Raw genomic sequence first — 12,418 nt, forward strand, 5'->3', positions numbered from 1 at the left:
CTGGAGTGACACCTGAGGTGTCCAATCAGGTTCCAGAGGCGGCCGTTCGGGAGTCGAAAGCTCTTCTTTGGCAGTCGATTCAAAAGAGCCGACTCTCGGAAAAGAGCCGAGCTTCCCGTCATTAGCTCCGACTGTTCGTCTTTGACATATCAAATTTCCCGGGCCGGGTCGCGGACAACAGTCTGTGATTGGGTGAATGTCCGTTCAGTTTGACCAATGCCTTTTCGTGCAGGGTAAGGGAGCTGAGGTGCGCTCCTTTTATGTATGTTGGTGCACTACGAGGGTGGGCAAACTGGTTTACCTTTGGAAAATGTGGGGGGGATGAAATCACCTTGCTGTAAAAGTGGGGGTGTCGAAACACCCCCATCCCCCACAGGTGCGACTCCCCTGTGCAAAGGTACAACAGACACAGCAGGTTGAGAGTGGAAACTGTTGGGAAAGGGATGAATGTGAATGAAACGGCCATTTTATGTGTTGTTCTAAATAAAGTTTACACATAGATATAATCCTAACACTTAATATGTTGTATAAAGTGCCTTATCTGTGCTAACAAGAAGCTTCCAGAACGTTGTTGTTGTTGAATAACTCTTAAAATGAGACAAATCTGCAGGATTTGTTTCATTTAGAAACACAAACGGCTGCTGACAGGTGACTCCAAGAAGCTGTGAGACATGGAGTTAAGTGATGAATGAATTAATGAATCTGAAAAGGAAAACACACTCCCACGCTAACCCGTTTTTCAGGATGTGTGGTTATTCCCTTGGGAAGCTCCGGTACTTTCCATCCAGGTGCTTGTTGTTGGCTCGACGTCACATGAGTGACAGCAACGTCTCACCTGTACGCTGAAGCTAAACCAGACATGATATTATCACATTAACATTTAAAAGTCAGCTGTTTTTAGATAAATTGATGCTTTCTGCAGGAGACTGGAACAGTGGCGATTCTAGAGATTTATACATGGGGTGGCATTGTAGGGTGGCAATTTTTTTAGGAAGCCCATCTTACTTTGTACTTTATATGAACCCATATACAACAGTTTTTTCAACACCCAAGTGTGATAAATTCAATATTTGGTCCACATACATGAGGATTTCACTTTTTAGTACATTAAAACAGTGATTCCCTTGGGAAAATTCCCAAGGGAAAATACCCTACAAAATTCCAGCATTATCCTAGAAGTAAAGCCCTCCCTCAAAGGCCTGCCTGCCAAAGTATTTTGTGAGTGTATGTGTACAGAATAACAACAATATATCAACATATTAAATTGGGGATTTTTTAAAAGGCTTAGACAGGCTGGATATAGATAGTTAGATACTGTAGCTGGCTAGTTAGATATAGGCCTACACAATTTAGTAACAAAATGTGTATTGATACTTTAAATAAGTCTTTGATACGTTTTGCTTTATTTTATAACAGCATTTAACCTACAGAAATAAAATGCAGATGATTAGCCTACCTCCACATGTTTTTACAGTCATTAAGTCCGCCGTGGGCAATACTGAAGTCACTGTTGCATACAGTGCACCTCGCCACGGTGTCATCATTCTTCACCTTCACTAGGCATGGGTATACTTTAGTATATTCTGCTGTAAAATGGGTCTTATATTTTCGTTTCCTACTCCAGGATTCACCCTCTGCCATTTGGCAGGATGCACAGTTTTGAGTGGTAACTTAGGTGACTGTCAGAGAGTAAATCGAAGCCCTCCCACACCGAACGTTATTGGCTTATTTTGCTGATTAAACCAATCAGCGCTCCCTCTGACAAGCAGTCGCCCTGAGCAGAGCATCGCTTTGGACAGATACGCACAGGTTTCACACCTCTCCCCACACCCCGCTCTCTCTCGTGCCTGCGCAGTCCAAACGCGCATGGTGCACGAGTTATTGCATAGTCTAAAATCCGGGATATTTTATCCGACTCGCGGGCATCCGTGATTAACTATCAATATCAGGGAGACTCCAAGAACTTCCGGGAGACTTGGGATGTCTGTCCCGAACTGGCTTGAAAATAATAATAATAATACTTTTATTTTGTACAGCGCCTTCCATCTATGAGGAATTATAAACGTTTCGAAACCATATTACACTTTGATGCATGTTAGGCTCCATCTGACAGCTTGTGTCCGCACTGACTCCACGTCAAGGCAAAGAGATTCTGCCATATGGATGCAACCATTCGTGATGGGGGAGGAGGAGGGGGGGGGGGACCAACGTGTTCCTTTTTCAAATTTAACATTCTGCAGTTTGACACCAATTTCAGATTGTTTTGCATTTGATTTGATCTTAAAACGATATTAACAATAATTATCCAATAAATAATCAGTTGGTATTTTTTTACTGGGGTGGCAGCCGCCACCCCTGAAAAGGGGTCTGGTAGTTTCGCGTGTGGACTGGCATACTTCTCCTACTACTCATACTAACTTTTTGAGTAAGCGAGAAGTTCCTGGATGCATACTAGATTGTCCTAAATGTTGGGTATGCATCATGAGGTTACTACTCATACTCAAACTACCCAAGATGCAACTTAACGTGACGTCGCCGATCGTCATTTCCTGTCAAAACGGCAGTTTCAAGCTAGCTACAACGAGGGTAGGTTCACTTCCTGTTTTAAAAAAAAAAGCACCAATTGTATGGTAATGGCTTTCCCTATGATAAAAAGCAACGGGTATTTTATTTTGTGAAAATAACAGGAAGTGCGTTGCTCACTGCGACTAGCTTTAGTAGCGCCGAATTCGTGGGAACAAAATTGTAAATAGCCGGTATTTTGTCAGGTTTTCAACACGTTGGGGATCTAAACGACTACTTTCTCACCTGAAAATGTTTCAAATGTTGCTAAAATTTACAGAGTTTAGAGCTTAAGATAAATCAGCTTCAGGCCGGCTGATTTTGGCTCGGGCAGGAGCGAAATGCATTGTGGGTAAACGCTCTGCATACTGTCTGATCGATGAGTATGCAGTATGTTGTATGTAGCATGTAGTATGCAGTATGCAGTATGTACTATACAGTATGTAGTATGTTGTATGTTGTATGTAGTATGTAGTATGTAGTATATAGTATGCGGTTTCGAACACAGCCTCTGACTTCATCAAGTCAAACTTGACTTGCTTTGTCTTGACAAGAAATTTATTTCCAACTTTCGAGCTAAATTTACTGAAATACAAGACGGGCTTCTGGTGAATAACTAGTCACGAATTAATTACATGAAATAAGTATTTTTTAAATCTAAGTTTAAGATTTAATACGATGTGATGAAAGCGAAACATTCCGACAGCGACTTCAATCAGTTTTTAGTTGTTTTTAACACAATCACCTTAAACGTAGAACATTAAATTTAACTCGAATTTCTGCCTCTAAGCTGTTCGCAGCAGCCTGAAACGCGTCGTTATTTCAGAAACGCCAGGACATGGTCAGTGGAGTTTATTGTGCAACTGTACCTCACACGTCTTCTGTTCTGGAAAATATGTCTCTTCATACTTTGGAAATTACTTTATTTGGTGAAATTATTGTTTACTTATGTATTTATATCCTCTTTCTCCTCCAGAACATGTTGTTACTGTTTGTTATGTAAAGTGTTTCTTTGTAAATAAAGTTTGTTTGAAGAAAAACTTTACTACAACTGTTATGATTAAAGAGGAAGAAAAAGAGCGACAAAAAGCAGCGTAACACCAGGCCAGGGATACCTGCTGAGAGAGAGAAACACAAGTTAATGACAACAATGATGTCATAATAACAAATGTCATCTGAACATGGAGAGGGAAGAGAGAAGAAGTGCATCATGGGAGAGGAAGATGGAGGCAGGACTTAAACTTCTGTTCTTATTCTTTCTTTTTCTATTTAAAGCAAGGATTCAGTCAAATGATTTCTAGAGGTTTCAGCAGCTCCACCCGACAGCGCAACTTGCTGGAGGGAGGGATGAACAAGCAGAGCAAGAAAAAATAAGTCCAAAGAAATACAAAAATAAACCAAATCAATCTATTTTTTTCTCCTGGAAGCAGATACATTATTTAATAAAGTCTTTAGTTTAAGTTTTGAGCCGTTTCCTGTAAGTTATTGAGGTAAAAGTTATTAAACTAATGTTCTACTTCTGAATGTGTCCGAGAGGCTGGGACACCAAAACAGCCTGAGAAGCAGTTTTATTGGCCCAGCCGCTGCTTGTTTGCTTCTTCATATTCTGGTCTCTGGATCAATATTTGTTCATTTTAGTCTTTAATATGTGTAATAATACTAAATATTTTGTGGATTACATATAGAGATTTGACTTTACTTCTTTGAAAGAGTTTAATGTGAGCTGCCTTGGTGTGTTTGTGGGTGTAAAGGAGGATTCGGCTCTTTAGCGGAGGCTGTGGTGGCTCTTAGAAGAGCCTTTGTTCGGGGTGTTGTTGTAATTTGGAGGAGTAGTTCACTTCTTGGCCTTCCTGGCTGCGGGCTTCTTGGCGGCAGTTTTCTTGGCTGCGGGCTTCTTGGCTGCGGCCGCTTTGGGCTTCTTAGCGGCGGGCTTCTTGGGGCTCTTCTTGGCTGCTGCGGGCTTTTTGGCGGCGGCGGGTTTCTTAGCCGGAGCCTTCTTGGGGGACTTCTTTGCCGCTGCTGCGGGTTTCTTGGCGGCGGGCTTCTTGGCCGCGGTGGTCTTCTTGGCGGCGGGCTTCTTGGCTTTAACAGGAGCCTTCTTCTTAACCACCTTCTTCACCGGTTTGGCGGCTTTGGGCTCCTTCTTGGCCAGCTTGAAGGATCCGGAGGCCCCCGTGCCCTTGGTCTGGCTCAGGGTGCCGGCGGTGACCAGCTTGGTGACGGCGGTGTTGATGCGTTTGTTGGACTTGGTGACGTCGACGCCATTCCCGGCCAGCATCTTCTTGAGCGCCGCCAGAGACATGCCCTTGCGCTCCTTGGACTCGGCCACGGCGGCCACGATGAGCTTGGAGAGGCTGGGTCCGTCCTTGGCGGCCCGGGGAGCGGCCTTCTTCTTCGGGGACTTGGCCAGGGCTTTAGCCGGGGCTTTGGCCGGTGCGGGTGCTGGAGCTTCTTCTGCCATGTTCGCGTGTTGCTGTTCAACTGAACGTCTCGAGCTCAGAGCAGGAGGCGGGACTTATTACACACATGAGAACCGTGGAGAGGCAACGCACTCCGCCGCTCTGCCGCCGCCTCGAATGCGGCCACACTTGTGTTTTCTCCGCCGCGTTTTCCACGCTAAATCCCCCCAAAACCAACGTTTTCCGACACAAGTCCGATTGGAGCAGGAGGGAAACCCTCGTCCCTCCACACTGAGCTCACGTTCGGCTTCCAGGACTTTTTCTCTCTGTTCCAGGAGGCTTCAAACCGCTCCGATACTCGGTCACTTGGAGCGGCTCGCAGCGAGTTTTCTCCACATTTCGTCTCCTAAAACGTCTAAAAGCGCTTTGTACGGGATATAAGAGCGATGTTCCCGTTAGCAGAGACATCTGTGGACAGAATTAAGACGAAATTGTGGATCTGCGGGGATTTGTTGAGTTGTAACGGAGGAAGTTTTGGCTGGAAGTAAACACACGGCCGCTGCCGCTGCTCGGGCCGGATATTCCTGTCACAGATGATCCTCAGGAACAGACTTCCTGTCTCCTCTAAATACACATTAATCAACAATTAGACCTAAAATACACTAGTTAGTCATGATCAGGCTGAAGATGACAAATAAAAGCTTCTTTCTTTGTGACAAAGAGACATAAAGTGAAATCTCTCAGGGTGCAGATTTGACCCCATCCAGGTTAATAATGATCATTTCACAGGTGAACCTTTTAAAACCATTAACAGGATCTAAATAAACACAAAGCAGCTGAGAGAAGCCCGACATGTTCAGTCTGCTATCAATTTATGATTTATTCTTCTTTTTTTTGTCTAAACTCAATAAGTCATCAGAGCTTCTCATTAAAAAACTGATATCTGGATTAAAACCAGTTTTAATCAGTTAAATGAATAAAAATCCTCCATCTGCTGATCTTTGATCCATCTTATAACACTTTAACCAACACGGAGTTCATAATGCCGCCTTTAATAACCAGCTGGCTCTGTATTAAAGACACATTTCATGTGTAATGTCGGTGGGATCTGTGCACATTCTGTGCTGATCTGAATAAATAATCAAACCTCTGATGGAGATAAGTGTGACGACATCGTCTGAGCGTATCCGAACTCTCCCACAGGGAAGGTGTGCTGTGATCCCAGCTGCAGGCGGTCCAACAGACCATCAGAGGGACGATCCCCTTGTTTCTATGAGTGAATCAATCAGTAGATAACAGAGTCCTTCAGGAGGGAGAATCTGCCCCTCACTCTCCTTCCTGGGGCTCCATCTCCCCCCAACAACACACAATCTGCTGCTGCAGGAGGATTTCTACAAATACACCAACAGCGCCTTACTGTACACAGAAAATCAGCCTGTGCTGGATGTATAAGAACATTTATTCACATGTGCATGAAACTCAACAGCTTTAACACAGGCTGTCCAAGCAAATAAAAACACCTTTGAGTTCAGCCATTTAGCTTTTCAATTCCTCCTTCTGTAGCTCATCAAACATAAGCAAGTCAGCTTTAACAAGAGGAAATATTACTAAAAGAACAAAATATGCAGACGATTTATTATTATACATCTCAGACCCTATTCATAGTCTACCACATGTGTTGAAAACTTTACAAACGTTTGGTGTTTTTTCTGGCTATAAGTTGAATTTTACTAAAAGTGAGTGTTTTCCTATAAATGCCAAGGCTCGTTCTCTTCAGGACTCTGATATTCCATTTTCTATGTCCAGAGACGGGTTTAAGTATTTAGGAATTTACCTGACTCCAACTTTTTTGGAACTATTTGGTCAAAATTTCACCCCATTGATGGATAGGCTAAAGTCTGATTTTCAGAGATGGAATGCCATTAATTTGACATTGGTTGGTAGAACTAACTGTATAAAAATGAATGTTCTTCCTAGATTTCTTTATCTTTTCCAATGTCTTCCAATTTGTTTGCCGAAATCTTTTTTTCAGTCTATTGATAAGTGTATTACATCATTTATATGGGCAGGTAAAAACATCACTCTGATGGAGGCTTGGGATTGCCAAATTTGCAAGTATTTATTGGGCGGCTAATGTCCAGAAAATACTATACTGGTATCAGTCATCAGATTATGTCTGGTGTGAAGCTGAAAATAATTCATGCCTTTCAACATCGCTCCCAGCATTGATAACCTCCAGAGTACCACTATCCATTTCATCATATTCTTCAAATCCTGTAGTGACTCATACTTTACGTATTTGGCATCAATTCAGAAAATATATGGGTCTATCTCAGTTTTCCATACAGGCGCCCATTTGCCATAATCAGGCATTTATTCCAGCTAACATAGATGCAACTTTCTTGAGATGGAAAAGACAAGGCCTTGTCAGGTTTAAAGATTTTTATAAGGATGGGGTTTTTGCAAGTTTCAATGACCTTTGTGTAATATTTAATCTCAACAATTTAGACTATTTTAGGTATTTACAAGTTCGCCACTTTATTTCAACTAATACACCAAACTTTCCAAATGACCCAGAGTCTACTGTTTTGGATGATATGATTGCACTTTCTCCTGATCTAAAGGGCCTCATTTCTAGAATTCACTCTATAATCACCTCGCAAGGGGAGAATATTCATGATAAGTTGAAAGTTAAGTGGGATAACGAAATGGGAGAGGCAATTCCAGATAGTATATGGGAGGAGGCTGTGCGTAGGGTGAATGGGACTACATCCTGTCCACGTTTAGCCTTAATCCAGTTTAAAATCTTACACAGGATGCACTACTCTAAAGCTAGACTGGCAAAGACATTTGACAATGTGGTTGAAAACTGTAGTAGATGCCATAGTGCCCCTGGAACTTTAACACATATGTTTTGGTCATGTCCATCTTTGAGCTCATTTTGGTTTGGAGTCTATAAAACAATATCTGAAGTAATAGGAATAGAATGTCAGCCTAATATCTATACCTCAATTTTCAGAACCATGCCACTTGATAGTATAAGTATCTCTAGGTTCAAAGAGGTTTTTAATCCTCCAATGGAACCAGACGCTGTTTATTTGGTGTAAGAAATGTTGAAGGTGACAGAGAATACTGGGAGACGCCAACATAAAGTGCATTGCAATAGTCTGACCTTGAGCTTTTTAGGGCATAAATGGCTTTCTCAAATTTGTTGGTGCCAAACAGCAGCTTTGACTGGTTCATGTGGAAAATATGAGAAAGATGTGACCGAATTGAGTTGGTGATTTTAGGTGTAATTGAAGCTTCTGTTGTAGCTGTGCTGAGATGAGTTTTTAAAAAGAATTAGATTAACTGAACTTTTATAAAATAATAGTGTGTAGCAGGAAAACTGCACACACTGAAACAATGAATAATTCATCTGAATGTGAGATCTCAGACTTTGCTGCCACAGAAGTGATAAAAACAGCAGTAAAGAAGGATGGAAAGCTGCTATAAAGTGATCTTTGTCTCTGCTGTTCACATTGAGGAACAAAGTCCATGAAAATGTTGTTTAACTTAATTTTTTACATTTTTAATGTGAAAACTGAAAAAGCCTTTTGAGTCTGTCATTGTAGTTCTGATGACTGACCGCAAGATGGCAGCAAAACACCGACTTTGAATAAGATTCTTCAATAAAAGAAGAAAATGTTGTTAAAAACGAGTTTTTATAGTTTCAGTCAGAAATATGATGAATTCTTATTCATTTGGGTGAATATTAAGCAAACTGATGGAGGATGAAGCTCTCGGATGGAGGTGTGTGGCTCTTAAAAGAGCCGTTGTGTGGTTAAGAACCGGCGGATCAGTCTAAGCCCTCTCCCCGCGGATGCGGCGGGCCAGCTGGATGTCTTTGGGCATGATGGTGACCCTCTTGGCGTGGATGGCGCACAGGTTGGTGTCCTCGAAGAGGCCGACCAGGTAGGCCTCGCTGGCCTCCTGCAGAGCCATGACGGCGGAGCTCTGGAAGCGCAGGTCGGTCTTGAAGTCCTGAGCGATCTCTCGGACCAGCCGCTGGAAGGGCAGCTTGCGGATCAGCAGCTCGGTGGACTTCTGGTAGCGGCGGATCTCCCTCAGAGCCACGGTGCCGGGCCTGTAGCGGTGAGGCTTCTTCACGCCGCCGGTGGCCGGGGCGCTCTTGCGGGCGGCCTTTGTGGCCAGCTGCTTCCTGGGGGCTTTGCCTCCGGTGGATTTACGGGCGGTCTGCTTGGTTCTGGCCATCGTTTCTGTGTCAAACACACAAGGAAGAAAGAGAGAGAAGAGTGTGAGTCTGAGAGGAGAGCCGCTGCTTTTAAGCTGTGGCCCCGGCGGGGAAGCGGTGACGCTTCTGCGGACCCCCGGCTCCTGATTGGACAGCGGCGCCTCGCGGAGCTCAGCCCCGGCTCCTGATTGGACAGCAGCTCCTCGCGGAGCTCAGCCCCGCCTCGAGGAGGCAGCTCCCGCCTGAATGCGCGCTGCTTATTGGAGCAAAGCGTTTTGAAAAAGTCCGCTGAAGGGAGAGCGGGCCGCCCCCTGCGGCTCTGCGGGACAAAGAGCCTCTTCCCCGGTTGGTGTGTCTGGAAGCGGCCCGCCAAAACTGATGGTCAATTATTACTTTATGAAGAATTTATTTCAAAATTTGGTATAACAGTCACTCCAAAAGAATATAATATAATCTTTAATGCTATCCCGAGGAATGTTTTGCAGCTTCTTTTTGGCTCCTATCAACAATATTTTTCTGGGAAATGTTGATATCACAATTAACAAATGTACAAATAAATATATACAAAATCTTTTGGTGAATTTAAGTATTCCTTCTGCGAATTTTTTTCGGAAATCTCTTTATAGAGATGTGGAATGGAAAAAATATGTGGTTGATCAGTGATAATCAGTCTAAACAATAAGATCGAGGAAGTATCTTTCAAAATTATACACAAAATATATCCAGCAAAAACACATTAGAAAGATTTAAACTTGATATTGAATACTCTGATTCCTGCTGCTTATACGATGAATCTATTGCACATTTATTTTTTCACTGTTTTTATTGTCAAATGTTTTGTTTGAATGTACAAAATTTTATTGAAAAGAAAACTGGACATCCACATTCAGTATACTTGTACGTAAAGGACATTTTTCTTTACTTTGAAAATAACCAAATGGAAAAGGATTTCCTTTTTTTTTGTACAACTTGTTTTATTTTTAGGTAAATTTCATATCCACAAAAGGATATGGAACAGACAGCAAACCAACTTTTACACTTTTTTTTAAAGAACTATATCAATACAGCACCGACATCAATGGTTTAGAAATGCCTAAGGCTTTAAAAACAAACTTTATTTTGGGAAAAAGTTTTATTTTAAAATGTTTTTCTCTACAGGGATGCATTTTATATGCATGATGTTTCTATACGTTTCTTTGTATAAATATACAAATAAATATACAAAGAAACGTAATATATGTAACCGGTATGAAACCTCTGCGTTGTGTTTAAGGTTAATGGATGGAGACCACACTGCTGCTCTTTCGAAGGTCTTTTTATTTTCCAACCTTTCCTCACCAAACATCACAAAAGAGAGGAAGAGTTTTGGCGGGACGGTGTCTTTTGTCACAAATGTTGCTCCCCCATAAAAGAATGTAAAAGAAACCGAAAAAGAAAACAGAAGTTCCACCTGACTAATCTTATAAATGCCATAAAAACGATTAAAACAATAATTTTGTGGAATTATACACAAGCCAAATTAACCCATGTTACATATATATTATTTTTTCTTCCCCTGGCTAAACAGTTTTGTTATGTATATAATTGTTAATAAAGTTTAAAAAAAAAAAAAGGCCCGCCTTTTCCCCTGGAAGCGGCCCGCCTCTCCGGGCATAAAAGGCAGACTTTGGCAGCCAGCGGCACACTTTCTCTGAGCTGACTGAGCAGAAAAGCCACAACGAAAACATGTCTGGACGTGGAAAAACCGGCGGCAAAGCCCGAGCCAAGGCAAAGACCCGCTCCTCCCGTGCCGGGCTGCAGTTCCCGGTCGGCCGCGTTCACAGGCTGCTGCGCAAAGGCAACTATGCGGGGCGTGTGGGGGCCGGAGCCCCCGTGTACATGGCGGCTGTGCTGGAGTACCTGACCGCTGAGATCCTGGAGCTGGCTGGAAACGCTGCCCGGGACAACAAGAAGAGCAGGATCATCCCCCGCCACCTGCAGCTGGCCGTGCGCAACGACGAGGAGCTCAACAAGCTGCTGGGCGGCGTCACCATCGCTCAGGGCGGCGTGCTGCCCAACATCCAGGCGGTGCTGCTGCCCAAGAAGACCGAGAAGCCGGCCAAGGCCAAGTAAAGCCCCGCTGCCTGCTACTACTGGTGGAAGCCCAGCCCCACAACGGCTCTTTTCAGAGCCACACACTCCTGATAAAGAGCAAATATCCTCCTGACTACCACACACATCTGTCTCAATTTAACTTTATCAAACAAAAATATTTACTCGGTAAACTGGAGAAAGAAGTTGGTGTGAATCAAATATTTGATTCTAAGTGTAACTGACAGTTTCTACAATTTCTACATGTTTTGTGTATTTTTAGATTAATTCTAATCTCAGAAGCAAAGAAATAATGTACACAAGTTTAAGAAAAGAAGCAAACCAAGAAAGCCTAATTTCTTACTCAGCCAATAAGGTATTTAGTCTGTTTTATGTTGTAAAAGTAGTTTTATTTGACAATTCTCTTTATTTTAATCAAGCTAATTGTTGTCCTGTCTGTGTTTAGTTTTGAGTTTATACCAAGATGGATTCAATAAAATGCATCAGTTGAGAAAACCACTTGTGTCTGTCGGTCTCTGGAGGTATTATAAAAAGCTTCTCATTCAGATTCAAACATCTCAGCCGGTGATGCTCGACTCCTTTTACTGACTCCAGTTTGTAGGAGTCGCTTACTAAATTGAACTGTGCAGAGTGTAAAAAAACAAGTTCCAAATCATTGTGAAGGAGGCGAAGCATTTATTTTTCTTTCTGTCTAAATAAATGCAAGTAACCCAAACAGCCAATAAATTAACATTGAGTGCGAAACTATAATAAAAAATGTATGAAACTGCACAAATTTGGTATCGATCCAATACCGAAAAAATAAAGTAAATAGAGGGCCAGTTTTGCCGATACTTTTTACTACTACCATCTACTTTTGTGTAGGAGAGAGCAATGTATCATCAAATGTGATGCATATTTGAATGAAAACTTGAATTTTCATGATTATTCAATTATTCTGTAAGTTTTCCTTTAATAATGTTTATGATTATATTAAAACACGGGACAACACAGATTTGAGGAGAATCTCAGTTGTTTCTGTAATTTTTCAGAGACGAGCCCCGCCCCTAAACAGCTCAGCCAATCACAGCCGTGGGACAGCGCAGTGGGATTTCCATACTCTGCCGCTAGCAGCTCGTTGCTGGGTTTTTTC

At 42.5% G+C, this 12,418-nt stretch overlaps 3 protein-coding genes across 3 annotated transcripts; 1 reads left to right on the forward strand and 2 right to left on the reverse strand.

Moving 5' to 3' along the window:
• Nucleotides 1-4,326: 4,326 nt before the first annotated feature.
• On the reverse strand, nucleotides 4,327-5,049 carry LOC142381824 (histone H1-like). The gene has a single exon (XM_075467080.1). It carries the CDS (start codon nucleotides 5,021-5,023, stop codon nucleotides 4,397-4,399), a length of 627 nt encoding a protein of 208 aa, XP_075323195.1. The 5' UTR covers nucleotides 5,024-5,049; the 3' UTR covers nucleotides 4,327-4,396.
• A 3,747-nt stretch (nucleotides 5,050-8,796) lies between these two features.
• LOC142381826 (histone H3) lies at nucleotides 8,797-9,255 on the reverse strand. The gene has a single exon (XM_075467082.1). It carries the CDS (start codon nucleotides 9,213-9,215, stop codon nucleotides 8,805-8,807), a length of 411 nt encoding a protein of 136 aa, XP_075323197.1. The 5' UTR covers nucleotides 9,216-9,255; the 3' UTR covers nucleotides 8,797-8,804.
• A 1,623-nt stretch (nucleotides 9,256-10,878) lies between these two features.
• On the forward strand, nucleotides 10,879-11,716 carry LOC142381827 (histone H2A-like). Its single transcript, XM_075467084.1, has one exon. It carries the CDS (start codon nucleotides 10,921-10,923, stop codon nucleotides 11,305-11,307), a length of 387 nt encoding a protein of 128 aa, XP_075323199.1. The 5' UTR covers nucleotides 10,879-10,920; the 3' UTR covers nucleotides 11,308-11,716.
• Nucleotides 11,717-12,418: the final 702 nt, after the last annotated feature.

Source organism: Odontesthes bonariensis, chromosome 6 (genome assembly GCF_027942865.1).
Source record: "Odontesthes bonariensis isolate fOdoBon6 chromosome 6, fOdoBon6.hap1, whole genome shotgun sequence".
NCBI lineage: Eukaryota > Metazoa > Chordata > Actinopteri > Atheriniformes > Atherinopsidae > Odontesthes > Odontesthes bonariensis.